The following is a 14978-nucleotide window of genomic DNA, read 5'->3' on the forward strand; positions in this document are numbered from 1 at the left end:
TAGTAAACAGAGAATCAAACAAAGGCCCATTCCCTAAATAAATAATTATTGATGAGCCTGTTAAAAACAATGCTTCATTATGACCCTGCAATGACATGCTGTTCTCTCAGAACTTATTTGCCTAATTGCAAGTTTTGAAAGGTCTTTCTTAACATCTCTTACACTTAGAAAGTAGCTGCTATACCAGCATATCATATAGCAAATATAATAATCAGGTAGTTAATTTACTGTTAGGAAAAAAACATATCGAGAGATCAGCTTGTTATATAATTTTAAAGAAGGCAATGTTTTTTCAGCTACTAATATATCAGAATACTATACATTGGGAAATTCAATTTGTCCAGTTACAAATGTCACAGTGTCATAAAAATCTGATATTATAAATTTTAAAGTCATGATAAAGACTGATCTATAACTAAATGGAGATATTATTCTCATTTTAAAATATGTGCAAAGAAATTCACTGTATTTTAAATAATTATTTAAAACTGAACTGAGATAAGAAATGAACTGCTTACTTCCAAAAATCAGTGAGCTTCTCATTAATCTGTACTTTAGGATTCTGGTTGCCATAACAACATTATACAACTTTCTCATTACCATAAACCCAGCATTTCCAAAAATAGATTATTTCAACATCAGGTTCTGTGATCACTAAAGTTAAGTTTTATTTTAGCACCACAGTTAAGAGTGCAATCAAATGTGCCACAGGAGAAAAAAAGGCGTTAAGCCTAAAAGCCCAAGTAGAAAAGATGACAATATCCTTATGAATAACAGATTAGTTAAAATTCTGATTTTTCTTTATCACCATATAAACATAAGAAATGTCACAATGGGTCAAGACAATTTTTCATCCCAGGTCAGCTTAAGTATATTTTTCATGAGGCCAAGCTACGTATTTCATGTGTCATCTATCATCACATATGCCAGACATCTATGAGAATCTTTCAAAAATAATAAAATAACCTCAACACAGAAAGAGCTAATAAAATGTAGTATAGTCTAGTGTTGAAGAGAATAGGGTCTAGAATCAGAAATACTGGATTCAAATCATGGCTCTACTTCTTACTAATTTTTTGACCTTGATTCAATTACCTAATCTTTCTAAACAATATCTTCTTTTAAATTCATCGAAAGAATTGAACTAAGCAATCTATTATTAAAGGATCACTCTGAGTGTTCAGTTTAGGCTGTAGGGCTTGCGTGGATGGTGGTGGAGAGGGCAAGTGTAAAAATGGAAGAGTTCAGAGGTTAATGTGATAAACCAGGCACAGATGATGCCACCTTGGGCTGGAGGGCTAATTGTGAAGATGTTCAAAAGTATGGGTCCTCTCTCATACACTTTTTCTTAGATAAATATTTAATGAAATAATTCTATGAGAAGTTTGATTAATGTTGGAGTTATTTACAGATTAACCTGTTACACTAGTGAATTTTCCAGTCTCTGAACAGAGTATGCCTATTTAGTCAGACCTTTTAGAATTTTCAATAAATTTTTATAAGTTTCATTATGTAATTTTCCATAAATATTATCAAATTTATTCCTAGGAAACAATCCTGTGACTTTTACAATAAAGTCTTTTACTTTTCATTGTTATAATTAGATATTGCTGGTATACAGAAAAGGTACTAATTTTTGTATGTTAATTTTGAATCTGGCCAAGTAATAACTCTATTTTAGTTCTATTAGTTTATTAATTGTTTGCCTTTTCTGTTTTTGGTACAGACATTTAAAATTAATACGTTTTATTAATTCTTTTCAATATTTATGACTCAATTCATTACAATGGCTAGAAGCTCCCAGGTAAACAGATGTGACAGTACGTATGCATATCTTGTTTTGAACTTTAATGAAAAGGTTTCTAATGTTCCATCATTAACTATTATGTTTGCTGTAGATTTTCAATATTCCAACATAGTGTAATGGTACTCTTCTCTAACTGGTTTATGTAGTTAATTCAAGTCAGATTTTTCTTTGTATCCTTTGGCTATGGTGTTTCCTCTCTTGATGCAATGGCATGTTTGATTTTTTAAAATGATTTTTTATATCTTGCAGGCTTTTTATCTAAGACCTACTTAAGCATGACTTTTATCACTGTAAAACATTCCCCTTTGACTTTTTAGTGACTTACACCCTGAATTCAATTTCACCTGTTAATATTGCAACTCCTTCTTTCTTTGTATGCCACTTTGTTGCAAATGGTCTCTTGTAAAGGGCATATAGGTAAACTGGGTGTTTTTTTTTTTTTTTTTTTAATCTAAACTGACACTCTCGTATGTTAAAATAGGGTAACTTAAGTTATCCACATTCATTGTAAAAACTGATTTAGCTTGCAATGTATAAAGAAAAACTTGCTATGACTTTTCTAGTTCTTGCTATGAACTTTCCAGAACTAGAAATATCTAGTTTGAGTTCTTAAGTTCATCTGCTTAGGATTTCTGATTTCCTTTTTTGCTCATTCTTACATTAATTTCATGAATGCTTCATCCGTACCTAAAAACAATGTATATTTCCTATAGTTTGTGTGTAATATTTTAAATATTTCTTTCTTTTTTTTTTTTTTTTTTTGTGTGGGAGTCTCGCTCTGTCGCCCAGGCTGGAGTGCAGTGGCACAATCTTGGCTCACTGCAAGCTCCGCTCCACCTCCTGGGTTCACGCCATTCTCCTGCCTCAGCCTCCCAAGTAGCTGGGACTACAGGCACACGTCGCCATGCCCGGCTAATTTTTTGTATTTTTAGTAGAGATGGGGTTTCACCATGTTAGCCAGGATGGTCTCAAATTCCTGACCTCGTGATCCACCCGCCTTGGCCTTCCAAAGTGCTGGGATTACAGACATGAGCCACCGTGCCCAGCCAGTATTTTAAATAGTATTTCTATTAGGTAAAGATTGGTAGTACTGTTCAACTATGAAGCATCATGTTAATGTCCTATTTTTTTGTATCAATTACTGAGAGGAGTTATGTTGAAATATCTAACAATATTTCTTGATATAGCTATTCCTCATCAATTCTGTGAGCTTATATTTCATGTTATTTGCAGCTCTGCTATTAAATGCACATATATACTATTATATTTTCTTCATGTATTAATCCTATTATATTATAAAATGTCACACTTTATCTCTGGTATTATTATCTGTCTGTAGTCTAATTTTTCTGAGAGTAATATAGCTATTCCAGCTTTATGATTAGTGCTTGCATGGTATATCTTTTGCCATCTTTTTAAACTATCTCTGCCTTTATATTTAAAATGAATTTTTTTTATAGAGAGCAGATAGTTGTATCATGCTTTTTCATCCAATCTAACAATTTTGCCTTTTAGTTCGACTGCATAGTACTTTTACATTTATTACAGTTACTTATTAGGCTGTAATTAAGTCTATCTTCCTGCTACTTGTTTCATACTTGTCTCATTTGTTCTTTTACCCTCCTTTTGCACCTTCTTTTGATAAAATTACTTTTTAAAAATTCTATTTGATCTTATCTATTGGTATGTTAAATACCTTTGTTTGTTTTAATGGTTGTGGGAAGGTTTACAATCTACCTCCAATCAATATTATATATTCCATGGATAACTTAACATCCTTACAATATTACAACACCAAACTTCCACTTCCCTCCCACTGCATCTTTTGCACTTTTGTTGTCATATGTTTTATTACTATGTGTTAAAAATTCTACCATTAGGAGCAAGATGAGCAAATAGAAGCCTCCAGTGATTGTCCCCCAAGCAGGAACGCCAAATTGAACAACAATCCACACAAAAAAATCACCTTCCTAAGAACCAAAAATCAGGTAAGCAATCATAGTACTTTGTTTTAACATCATATTAAGGAAAGAGGCACTAAACAGGATAAGAAAGATAGTCTTGAATTGCTACACTGTCCTTCCCCTAATCCCTGGCACTGGCAGCATGGCGTGGAGAGATAATTTACGCACTTGTGGAAGGGAAAAAAAAGAGTGATTGTGGGACTTAGCAATGGAATTTAGTGCTGCCCAGTCACAGCAGAAAGCAACACCAGGCAGAACTCAGCCAGCATCCACAGAGGGAGCCATGCTAAAGAATGTGCCCTGCTAAAGAATGCATCAGAGTCTCTTAGTTGCAGAATTAATCAAAAAGAAGAAAGAACTACTGAGATTAAAGACAGGATATTTGAAAATACACAGTAAGAGAAGACAAAAGAAAAAGGAATAAAAAAAATGAAGCACACATACAAGATCTAGAAAATAGCCTCAAGGGAGCAAATCCAAGAGTTGCTGGCCTTAAAAGAGGAGGCAGAGAGATTAGAGTAGAAAGTTTATTCGAAGGGATAACAGAGAACTTCCCAAACCTAGAGAAAGATATCAATATTCAAGTACAAGAAGGTTACAGACCACCAAGCAGATGTAATCCAAATAAGGCTATCTCAATACCTTTAATAATCAAACTCCCAAAGGCCAAAGAAAAAGAAAGGAATGTAAAAGCAGCAAGAGAAAAGAAACAACCTACAAAGAAGCTCTAATACTTCTGGCAGCAGACTTTTCAGTGGAAACCTTACAGTCCAGGAGAGAGTGGCATGACATAAAGTGCTGAAGGAAAAAAAAAAAACTTCTATCCTAGAATACCATATCCAGTGAAAAGATCTTATAAACATGAAGGACAAATAAAGGCTTTCCCAGACCAAAAAAACAAAAAAAAACCAAACAAACAAAAAAGGACTTCATCAACACCACATCTGTCCTACAAGAAATGCTAAAGAGAGTTCTTCAATGTGAAAGAAAAGGATATTAATGAGCAATAAGAAATCATCTGAAGGAACTAAACACACTGGTATTACTAGGTACATAGAAAAACACAGAAAAATATTATAAACTGTAACTGTGGTGTGTAAACTACTCATATCTTGAGTAGAAAGAGTAAAAAGATGAACCTATCAAAAATAACTACAATAACATTTCAAGTGACAGACAGTATAATAAGATATAAGCAGAAACAACAAATACTAGAAAGCAGGGCAATGAAGTTGAAGGGTAAGGAGTTTTTTATTAGTTTTCTTTTTGCTTGTTTATTTACATAATTCATGTTAAGTTGTTGTCAGTTTAAAATAATGGAGTATTAAGATATTATTTGGAAGCTTCATGGTAACCTCAAGTCAAAAAACATGCAACAGATATACAAAACATAAAAAGCAAGAAATTAAAATATACCACCAGAGAAAATCAACTTCACTAAAAAAGAGACAGGAAGGAAGGAAAGAAGGAAATGAAAACCACAGAAGAAGAAGAAAGCAAATTTTAAAATGGCAGAGTAAGTCCTTATCAGTAATAACACAATGTAAATGGACTATGGTCTCCAATCGAAAGTCACAGAGTGGTTGAATGGATTAAAAAAACAAGACCCAAAGATCTGCTGCCTACCAAAAAAAATACTTCATCTATAAAAGCAGACACAGACTGAAAAAAAGAAAGACAGAAAAAGATACTCCATGCCAGTGGAAACAAACAACAAAATAGGAGTAGCTATACTTATTTATATCAGAAAAAATAAGATTTGAAGGCAAACATAAAAAGAGACAAACAAGTTCAGTATATAATGATAAAGGAGTAAATTCAGCAAGAGGTATAACAATTGTAAATATACATGCACCCAACATTGGAGCACCCAGATATACAAAGCATTATTACAGATAATGAGAGAGACAGGCCCCAAAACAATAATAGCTGGAGGCTTCAACCCTCAACTTTCATCACTGGACAGATTTCCCAGAGAGAAAATTAAAAAAGAAATATTGGACTTAATCTACGCTACGGACCAAATGCAAATACACCTAATCAATACTTGTAGAGTATTTCATTCAATGGCTGCAGAATAAACATTTTCTCTTCAGCACATAGATCATTCTCAAGCACAGACCATACGTTAGGACACAAAAAAAGTCCATAAAATTTTTTAAAACTGAAATTATATCAAGTATCTTCTTTGATCACAATGGAATAAAACTAAAAATCCTAACAAGAAGAATTTTGGAAACTATGCAAACACATTGTTTTAACAGTATGTTCCTAAATAACCAGTGGGCCAATGAAGAAATTAAGAAGGAAATTAAAAAATTTATTGAAACAACTGAAAACGGAAACAACATACCAAAACCGATAGGATACAGTAAAAGCAGTAGTAAAAGGAAAGTTTATAGCGTAAGTGCCTACATAAAAAAGTAGAAAAGCTTCAAATAAACAACCTAATGATACATTTTAAAGAACTAGAAAAGCAAGAGGAAACCAAACCCAAAATTAGTGGAAGTAAATAAATAAAGATCAGAGCATAAATAAATGAAATTGAAACAAAGAAAAGTACAAAAGAGTGATGAAACAAAAGATAACTTTTTGAAAAGATAGACAAAATTGACAAACCTTTAGCCAGACTAAGAAAAGAACCAGAAGATCCAAATAAATAAAATCAGAAATGAAAAAGGAGACATTATAGCTAGTACCCCAGAAATTCAAAGACGCATTACAGGCTACTATGAGCAACTATAAACTTACAAGAAATGAATAAATTCCTAGACACACGCAACCTGCCAAGACTGAACCATGAAGAAATTCAAAACCTGAAGAGACCAATAACAAGTAATGAGATCAACGCCATAATAAAAATCTCCCAGCTAAGAAAAGCCAGGAACTGATGGCTTCACTTCTGAATTTTACCAAACACTTAAGGAGGAACTAGCGCCAATTCTACTCAAACTATTCCAAGAAATAGAGGAGAAGGGAATACTTCCACGTTCATTCTATGAGGCCACCAGTATTACCCTGATATCAAAACCAAAGACAGATTAAGAAGGAAAAAAAAAAGTAAAACAAAAATACAGGCCAATATCCCTGATGAACAGTGATGTAAAAATTCTCAAAATAATAGTGAAAAGAATAGAAAAAGAAAATGATCTTAAAGAATTCTTCCTTTTTGGCCAGGCACAGTGGCTTACACCTGTAATCCCAGCACTTTGGGAGGCCAAGGTGGGTGGATCACGAGGTCAGGAATTTGAGATCAGCTTGGCCAACATGGTGAAACCCCATCTCTACTAAAAATACAAAATTAGCCAGGTGCGTTAGCAGGTGCCCATATTCCTACCTACTCAGGAGGATGAGGCAGGAGAGTTGCTTGAACCCAGGACGCAGAGGTTGCAGTTAGTCAAGATTGCACCACTCTACTCCAGCCTGGGTGACACAGCAAGATTCCGTCTCAAAAAAAAAAGAAAAAAAAAAAAAGAATTCTTCCTTTTTGTACCCATTTCTTACAGTGCATTAAGCTGGGGATAAATCTTCTCTATTTTCATTTATTTCAAAACATTTATTTCACTTTCAGTTTTTTTTTTTTTTTATCGATCATTTAAAGTTGACATTGTTTTTATACTTAGCTTTTTAAAGGTGATGATATTCTACTGTGTTCTGGTCTGTGCTGTTTCTAACAAGAAGACAGTAGTAATGCCACTGTTCCCTGCACATGTCTGTAAAAATTTATCTCTTTATCACTGGTTTTCAATAATTTGATTATGGTATGATTTGGTATTTAATTTCTTGGGCCTGAGGGTTCCTATTTGCATAACATTTAGAAAAAAATCCCCTTTTATTCAAATTTTTCTGCTTCAATTACACTATGATATCTAATTATACACATTAGACTGCTTAGTATTATCTCACAATTCTCTAAGACTCCATCTGTTTTCCAGCCTTTTAATTTTTTTCTATCTGTGCTTCAGTTTCTATTGTCCTCTCTTCAAGTTAACTGATCTTTCTCTCTGGAGTGTTCAACTGGCCTATAAGCCAATCCAGTGAATTTTTCATTTTATATACTGCATCTCTGAGTTCTAAAATTCTAATTTTGTAAAATCCCCTATTTGTTCTCTCAGGGTCATGTTTTCCTTTAAATTCTTGAACATATTTTTAACAGCTTTTTAAAAACACCTTATCTGCTAATTCTGTAAACTTTATCATTTGAAAGTATGTTTCTATTGACTGATTTTTTTTTTCCAGGTTTGGCTCATATTTTCCTGTTTTCTCACTGCAATAGTATTGTACTGCATGCTTAGCATTATAGATGTTAGCATTATAGACTGCATGCTTAGCACTATAGATGTTGATTGTCTGTAACTGTCATCTTTAAGTATGTTATGTTTTGTTCCGGAAGGCAGTTAATTTAATTACAGATCAAGTTGATCATTTAGAGGCTTGATTTTAAGCTTAATTAGTATGAATATAAAGTTGCTCTGATGGTTAATTTTAAGGGTTAATTTGACTGGATAAGGGATACCTAGTTAGTTGATACAGCATAATTTGTGGGTGTGTCTGTGAGGGTGTTTCCCCAAGAGATGGGCATGTAAGTTAGGAGACCGAGTGAAGAAGATTCCCCATCAATGGGGCGGGCTCCATCCAATCAGCTGAAGGCCTGAATGGAACAAAAAGGTAGAGGAACAGCAAATTGCTCTTTTTCTCTCCTGCAGCTAAGATACTCTTTCTTTGCTTCCCTTGACATAAGAATTCCAGGTTCCCCAGTCTTTGGAGATTAACCCTGCTTTTAAGGTTTGCACTTTCTGAGGTCTCTAAAGCATTCAGTTCACAGCTGTCCAGTAGTTCTTTTCCTGGTAGTTTTTTTTGTTGTTGTTGTTGTTAATTTTACCCCAAACTTGCTTTATTTTTGTCTATATGGACATTCCTGATAGTACAGGTGAATAAAAGAAGGTAGTTAAAAGAAAAAAAAAATTCAATTTCTCTAAAACAAATTGCTCCATTATAGGTACATGCTTTATTTCTAACATATTATTTCTATAACGCAGGAAAAACCTTGAATAAAAGAGTTATCAAATCTTATCCACTTTCCCATATGCTCACTTTAGGAAGCATCTGCATTCTCTTTATTTCTTAAGTTATTATGGAAGTAACTGTGACTCAATAGCAAAGATTTGTTGAGAACATTTTATATATGCACAATTGTGGTTTCTATAGTCCAAACTCTATTTTTGTACTGCTATAAGGTGAATATTTGGAGATTTTGTATTGAAAATAGAACAACAAGCTTCAAATTCACTCCAAAGGGAAGACTTCTTTAAAACCATTTTCTTTCTCTATTCTTTTTCTTATTTTCTATACCACCTTGTTTCCTAGCTATTTAAATGTATTCAATAGCTTATTCAAAGGCTGAGGTGCTCAATGAAAATCTCTTTGAAAGTCAATCAAACGAAGACAAGACAAGAAAAAGGGAGACATGAGTTACAGGTGTCCCAAAGATATTGCAACTGTGAAGATAAACAAAGTTCAGGAGAAGAGAATATGAAAAAAACAAAAACAGATAGTATACGTGCAATTTAAAAATCTGCTTTAGGCCGGGAGTGGTATCAAGCCTGTAACTCCAGCACTTTAGGAGGTCAAGGCGGGCAGATAATTTGAGGTCAGGAGTTTGAGACCAGCCTGGCCAACATGGAGAGGACCCATCTCCACTAAAAATACAAAAATCTGCCAGGTGTGGTGGCATGCACCTGTAGTCCCAGCTACTTGGGAGGCTAAGGCAGGAGAACCACTTGAACCCGGGAGATGGAGGCTGCAGTGAGTCGAGATTGTGCCACTGCACTCTGACCTGGGTGACAGTGCCAGACTCTCAGAAAAAATAAAAAATAAAAATCTTCTTTAATGTTTAATCTTTTTTTTTCTGAGATGGAGTCTTGCTCTGTCACCCAGGCTGGACTGCAGTGGCGCAATCCCAGCTCACTGCAACCTCCGCCTCCTGAGTATCTGCCGGGTTCCCTGGCCCGGGGGTTGGCGACCCCTGCTTCATAGCATCTGGGCTATATGTCATCTTTCAAAGTATATTAAAACCTCTCTTCAATCATTATTGCGTTCAAGCGATTATCCTGCCTCAGCCTCCCAAGTAGCTGGGACTACAGGCACGCACCACCACACCGAGCTATTTTTTGTATTTTTAGTAGAGACAGGGTTTCACCATATTGGCCAGGCTGGTCTTGAATTCCTGACCTTGTGATCTGCCTGCCTCGACCTCCCAAAGTGCTGGGATTACAGGTGTTCAGAGAACCACTGCGCTCGGCCTGATGTTAAATCTTAAATGTGTAAAATGCCCTATATTTTCAAAGCAATCCTGATTTTGAAAATAAGTAGCTAAATTTATACTATAATTTCTGTTCATCTAAACAAATATTGAAAATTATGTTGCAGATCACATTTAATTTTCAAAGACTTTGCAAATAACATTTAAAAATATTTCTGAATGAAAGCAAAGGTAAATAGGTACTAAGAAATTTCAAATTCTTGTTTGTAGTATTAATACTTATATAAATAATATGCATATCTCAATTTTAAATGTCATTATAAATAGCAAGAATTCATAATAGGATGTTAGGCATATATCATAAAAGCATTTGAAAAACTGAATTAAAAATTCACATTTAAAAAAAGTACCAAAACTTTTTCATTTGTCTGATAACAAAATAACAAAGTTTACATTGAAACTGTTAGACAATAGGACAATACAAGTAAATGAGAAACTAAAATATTCTCAATAATGGAAGACAAACATTTAATTTCAAAAATGATTTAAGCTTAGGAAATTTGACAAGTTTCTGAGGCAAAGAACTCAAATAGATCCGTATACAATACTCAATCCCATCGCTGGTTCAACAGTTTTTTTTAAACTGTTACCAAGACTAAGAAAGAGAAATAAAATTGTAGAAGAGCCTAAGAATGTATAATTTCGAAATTTTGTGGAATGTTGCCAAACTGCCCTTTGAAAAGATTGTACTAATTTATACTGTCATTAAAAAAATGTGAAAATGCCCATTTTCTCAGACCTGTTCCATTAGTATGTCATAAATGTTTTATTGTCAGCAGTCTGATAGATAAAAGTTCTCATTGCTTCAGTTTGCATTTTTTGGTAATTACCATTTCCTCAGATATTTACTTGCCATTTCCATTACTTCTGTGAGTTGTCCAAATATTTGGGCCTGTTTTTATACAATCTGTATTAATTTATAGGATCTTACTACATATTAAGGATAATATATTAAGGATAATTTATCTGTTACATATTTTGCAAATATTTTTCCATATTATTGTTTATATTTTAACTTAGCTTATATTATCTTTTTCTGTAAAAGCCTTAAAATGTTACAGAGCCATATCTGTCCATCTGTTTCCTTTATAGCAGCAGTTCCCAGTGTTTTTGGCAGCAGGGACTGGTTTTGTGGAAGACAATTTTTCCGTGGACGAGAAGCTGGGGGATGGTTTTGGGATGAAACTGTTCCATCTCATAAGGAGCACACAACCTAGATCCTCCAGGCACAGTTCACAATAGGGTTCGTGCTCCTAACAGGCGGGGTCCCTGGCCAGGGGGTTGGGGACCCCTGCTTCACAGCATCTGGGCTACATGTCATCTTTTAAGTACATTAAAATCTCTTTTCAATCATCATATTATGAAAAGAAAAACAATATACTTCACATGTAGTGTCACTGCTAACAACATTCAAATATTACGTACTGAGACATGGTTAAGTTAAAAAGAATTACAGGTATTCAGTTAAAAATTTAATAATTTAAGAAGCACATTGGCCGGGCGCAGTGGCTCACGCCTGTAATCCCAGAACTTTGGGAGGCCGAGGTGGGTGGATCACGAGGTCAGGAGTTTGAGACCAGCCTGGCCAATATGGTGACCTCCATCTCTACTAAAAACACAAAAATTAGCTGGGTGCGGTGGTGGGCGCCTGTAATCCCAGTTACTTCGGAGGCTGAGGCAGGAGAATTGCTTGAACCTGGGAGGCAGAGATGGCACTGAGTCAAGATCACTGCACTCTAGCCTGGGCAACAGAGCAAGACTCCATCTCAAAAAAAAGAGAAAAAAAACGAAGCACATACAAACAACCTGAGTCACAGCATAACAGTTCCTTTGGTAATCTCTTAAGTCTTCAGAATTCTGGTTATGTAAACCGTATAATATCTTTTAGGATAATACAATATAAAGGTCACAAAAAAACACTAAATTCATTTACTCTAGTCACTCACCTAAAATGGAACTTTCCTAAGTCTGTGTCTGAGAAAAAAAAATGGTCCATTGATTTCCAGCCAATTTTAATTGATACCAAATTCTGCATGGTGAGTTAAAAAGCTGCTTCCTTGTTCTATTTTTTGCTGTAGTTCTATGCTCAGGAACAGAAAATAAGTATATCACCTCTACAACATTACATTCTTTTAGATGTCTGAAATGCTTTCTTCAATAGTTCTTTCCTTACTGTACATTTTAATGTAAACATTTGTTCACATGTTTAACTGACCTATTAGGTTATAAGCTCCATGAAAACAGTGCAAACGTCTTTTAAACCTTAACTCCTAGTGCCTGTTACGTAGAAAACACTTACTGCACTGCATTTGAATAGAAAGGAAAAAAAAGTGTAGATAATGTTGCCTAATTTCTTACCTAGACAATTTTGCCAATATTTTTCTTAAAATCAAGAAAGATTATACAATCTGTTTCTTCTAATTGTTATATTCTAATATTCTCATGTATGATTCTGTGTCCTGAATCTCATTCCTGACAAATGATACTGAGTAATTTTATATCTACAGAAAAATACCTTAGATTCAAAATAGTCTATAAATCAGTTCATCTACATTGCATAATGAATATATTATTTATTTTCCATAACATATTCAACATTATTCTAACATGTTTGTTAACATAAAGGTATTTGGTATTACAGCTACATAGCTTCAATTATATTCAAAGTAATTATAAAAATCATTTACTAATTAGAGATTTTGGAGTGACATATAGACATGGAATAAGTACAGACATGCTCAGATCACATCCTTTGGTGTGCTGAGGCAGAAGAAAGGTTGAGAACTACAGATTTTCAATGGTAAATCACCTATTCTTGAAAATAATTTTTTTTCCAAAAAAATACTTGATATTTAAAAATATGTGAATCTTTACCAACTACTTGGGACCAAAAATACTTACTTCACTGTGGCACTTAGAAGAAAGTTCAGCTGTGGTATTAATAGGTTGTCTGGGGCTGACAGATAACGATCAAACTGAACCTAAATGAAATAGAGAAATGCAAAATATAAAGTACATATATGTGCTAACAAACATCTCAAATATAAACATATCTTTTTTTTTTGAGGCAGAGTCTCACCTTGTCGCCCAGGCTGGAGTGCAGTGGCACAATCTCGGCTCACTGCAAGCTCCGCCTCCCGGGTTCACGCCATTCTCCTGCCTCAGCCTCCCGAGTAGCTGGGACTACAGGGCGCCCGCCACCGTGCCCAGCTAATTTTTTTGTATTTTTAGTAGAGACAGGGTTTCACTGTGTTAGCCAGGATGGTCTCGATCTCCTGACCTCATGATCCGCCCGCCTCGGCCTCCCAAAGTGCTGGGATTACAGGCGTGAGCCACCGCACCCAGCCAAACATATCTTTTAAGAATTAAATACTTGAGAAACATTCCATACTCCAAATAACTAGATTGTTGTGTTCAAACTGTGTAGTATTTCGTAAACATTCTACCTAAAACTCCCTAAAACTGTCACATCTGTAATATAGTCAATATTAGCAATATTTACTTTAAAAAATCCTGAATCCAAACCACTCATTTTAGTCTTCCTCATAAAGCTTTTAAGTAATAATATTAACAAAAGTAAAGTCATCAGGTTTCAGGTCTACCTGTTTCTTGATTTTACTATATTTATTCTTTTGTTCATTAATCCATTCATTAGTTCAACTAATACCTACCATTGAAAAGATACTATATTAAGTAATAGAAGTATAAAAATGAGCAAAACAAAAGGATAGTCCCTAGCTTCATAGAGCTTATGACCTAGCAAGAGAGGTGTTAAACAGGCAACAATATAAATAAATATAAAATTACAAACTTTGTTAAATGCTATTAAGGAACAAAACAAGGTACTATAAAGAATAAATCAAGGACCTAGTCTGTGGATTTGGCAAAAGCATCTCTCAGGAAAGGACATTTGAAGTGAAATCTTAAAGATTAATATACATTAAGTAAGTGGATGGATGGGTGGGGAGGTTCAGGGAGAGGAGACAGCATGAAGGCTTGAGGTGGGAAGGAAAACAGCTAGGTAAGTAGAGATCATGTAAGACTGGTATGCTTATTTAAGGATTTTAATAATTTTAAAAGCATTAGTAAACCATTTAAGTTAAGTAAGCGAGAGATCTGATTTAAGTTTTAAGAAGCTAACTCTGGCCATAGGAAGAACAGAATGGAAGATTGCAATAATAGATGCAAAGACACCAATTAGGTACCTTAGGCACCTACTGCAGCATTTTTAGACTATGGGGCAATCAAGATGAAAGAAGTAAAGATACTTGAGGACCATCAGGACTTGGTTACTGATAGAATGAAGGGATTGACTCCCAGATTTTGGATCTGTATAAATTAATTCACTATATTATCGTAACACAAAACTGTACTCTTCATTCATTTGTGTAGTAGCTGCATCCCTTACTAGATCATATCTGTTTTCATCCCAGTTCTTAGTATGATGACTAGAAAATAGCAGAAACTTGGTTAATAACTATTTAAATGATAAATGGATAGAAGGTCTTACAATTTTCCGAGTTAATAATGCCTGGAAAAGGACTTCGGTTTGGGGTGGAATGGGCAGAGTTAGTTTTGGACATGCTGAACTGAAGTGCCTTAGAAACCACTAAATGGAGACAACAAATGGTTGTATATAATCATGTATTAAATACAAAACTCAAGCAAGATTTGTTTCTTTAGAGAAATCATATATTCATATTCATCTTAATTGTTTTGAAAATTAACACCAGGAACATGAAGAATTTTTAATGGCATTTAAAATATTTTATGAGTTGTATTACAGACTGGATATGTGTCAAGAGAGGAGAAACAGAGGAAGGGAACACACATTTGGTACTAACTAATGTTACAGATGTAAGTGTGAGCAAAGATCTTCATTTTT

At 34.4% G+C, this 14978-nt stretch overlaps 1 protein-coding gene across 4 annotated transcripts in view; it reads right to left on the minus strand.

Moving 5' to 3' along the window:
* The window catches only part of COG6 (component of oligomeric golgi complex 6), a 129346-nt gene that overhangs the window by 43768 nt on the left and 70600 nt on the right, over window positions 1–14978 (minus strand). For all 4 annotated transcript variants that reach the window (XR_002731002.2, XM_023208876.1, XM_023208877.3 and 1 more), the window contains exon 18: window positions 12995–13074. Coding sequence is in view for 3 of the 4 variants with exons in the window: in XM_023208876.1 (XP_023064644.1) it covers window positions 12995–13074 (80 nt within the window). In the remaining variant the exon portion in view is untranslated. The remainder of the gene's footprint in view (window positions 1–12994; window positions 13075–14978) is intronic.

This window comes from Piliocolobus tephrosceles, chromosome X, assembly GCF_002776525.5.
Source record: "Piliocolobus tephrosceles isolate RC106 chromosome X, ASM277652v3, whole genome shotgun sequence".
NCBI classification, from domain to species: Eukaryota; Metazoa; Chordata; class Mammalia; order Primates; family Cercopithecidae; genus Piliocolobus; species Piliocolobus tephrosceles.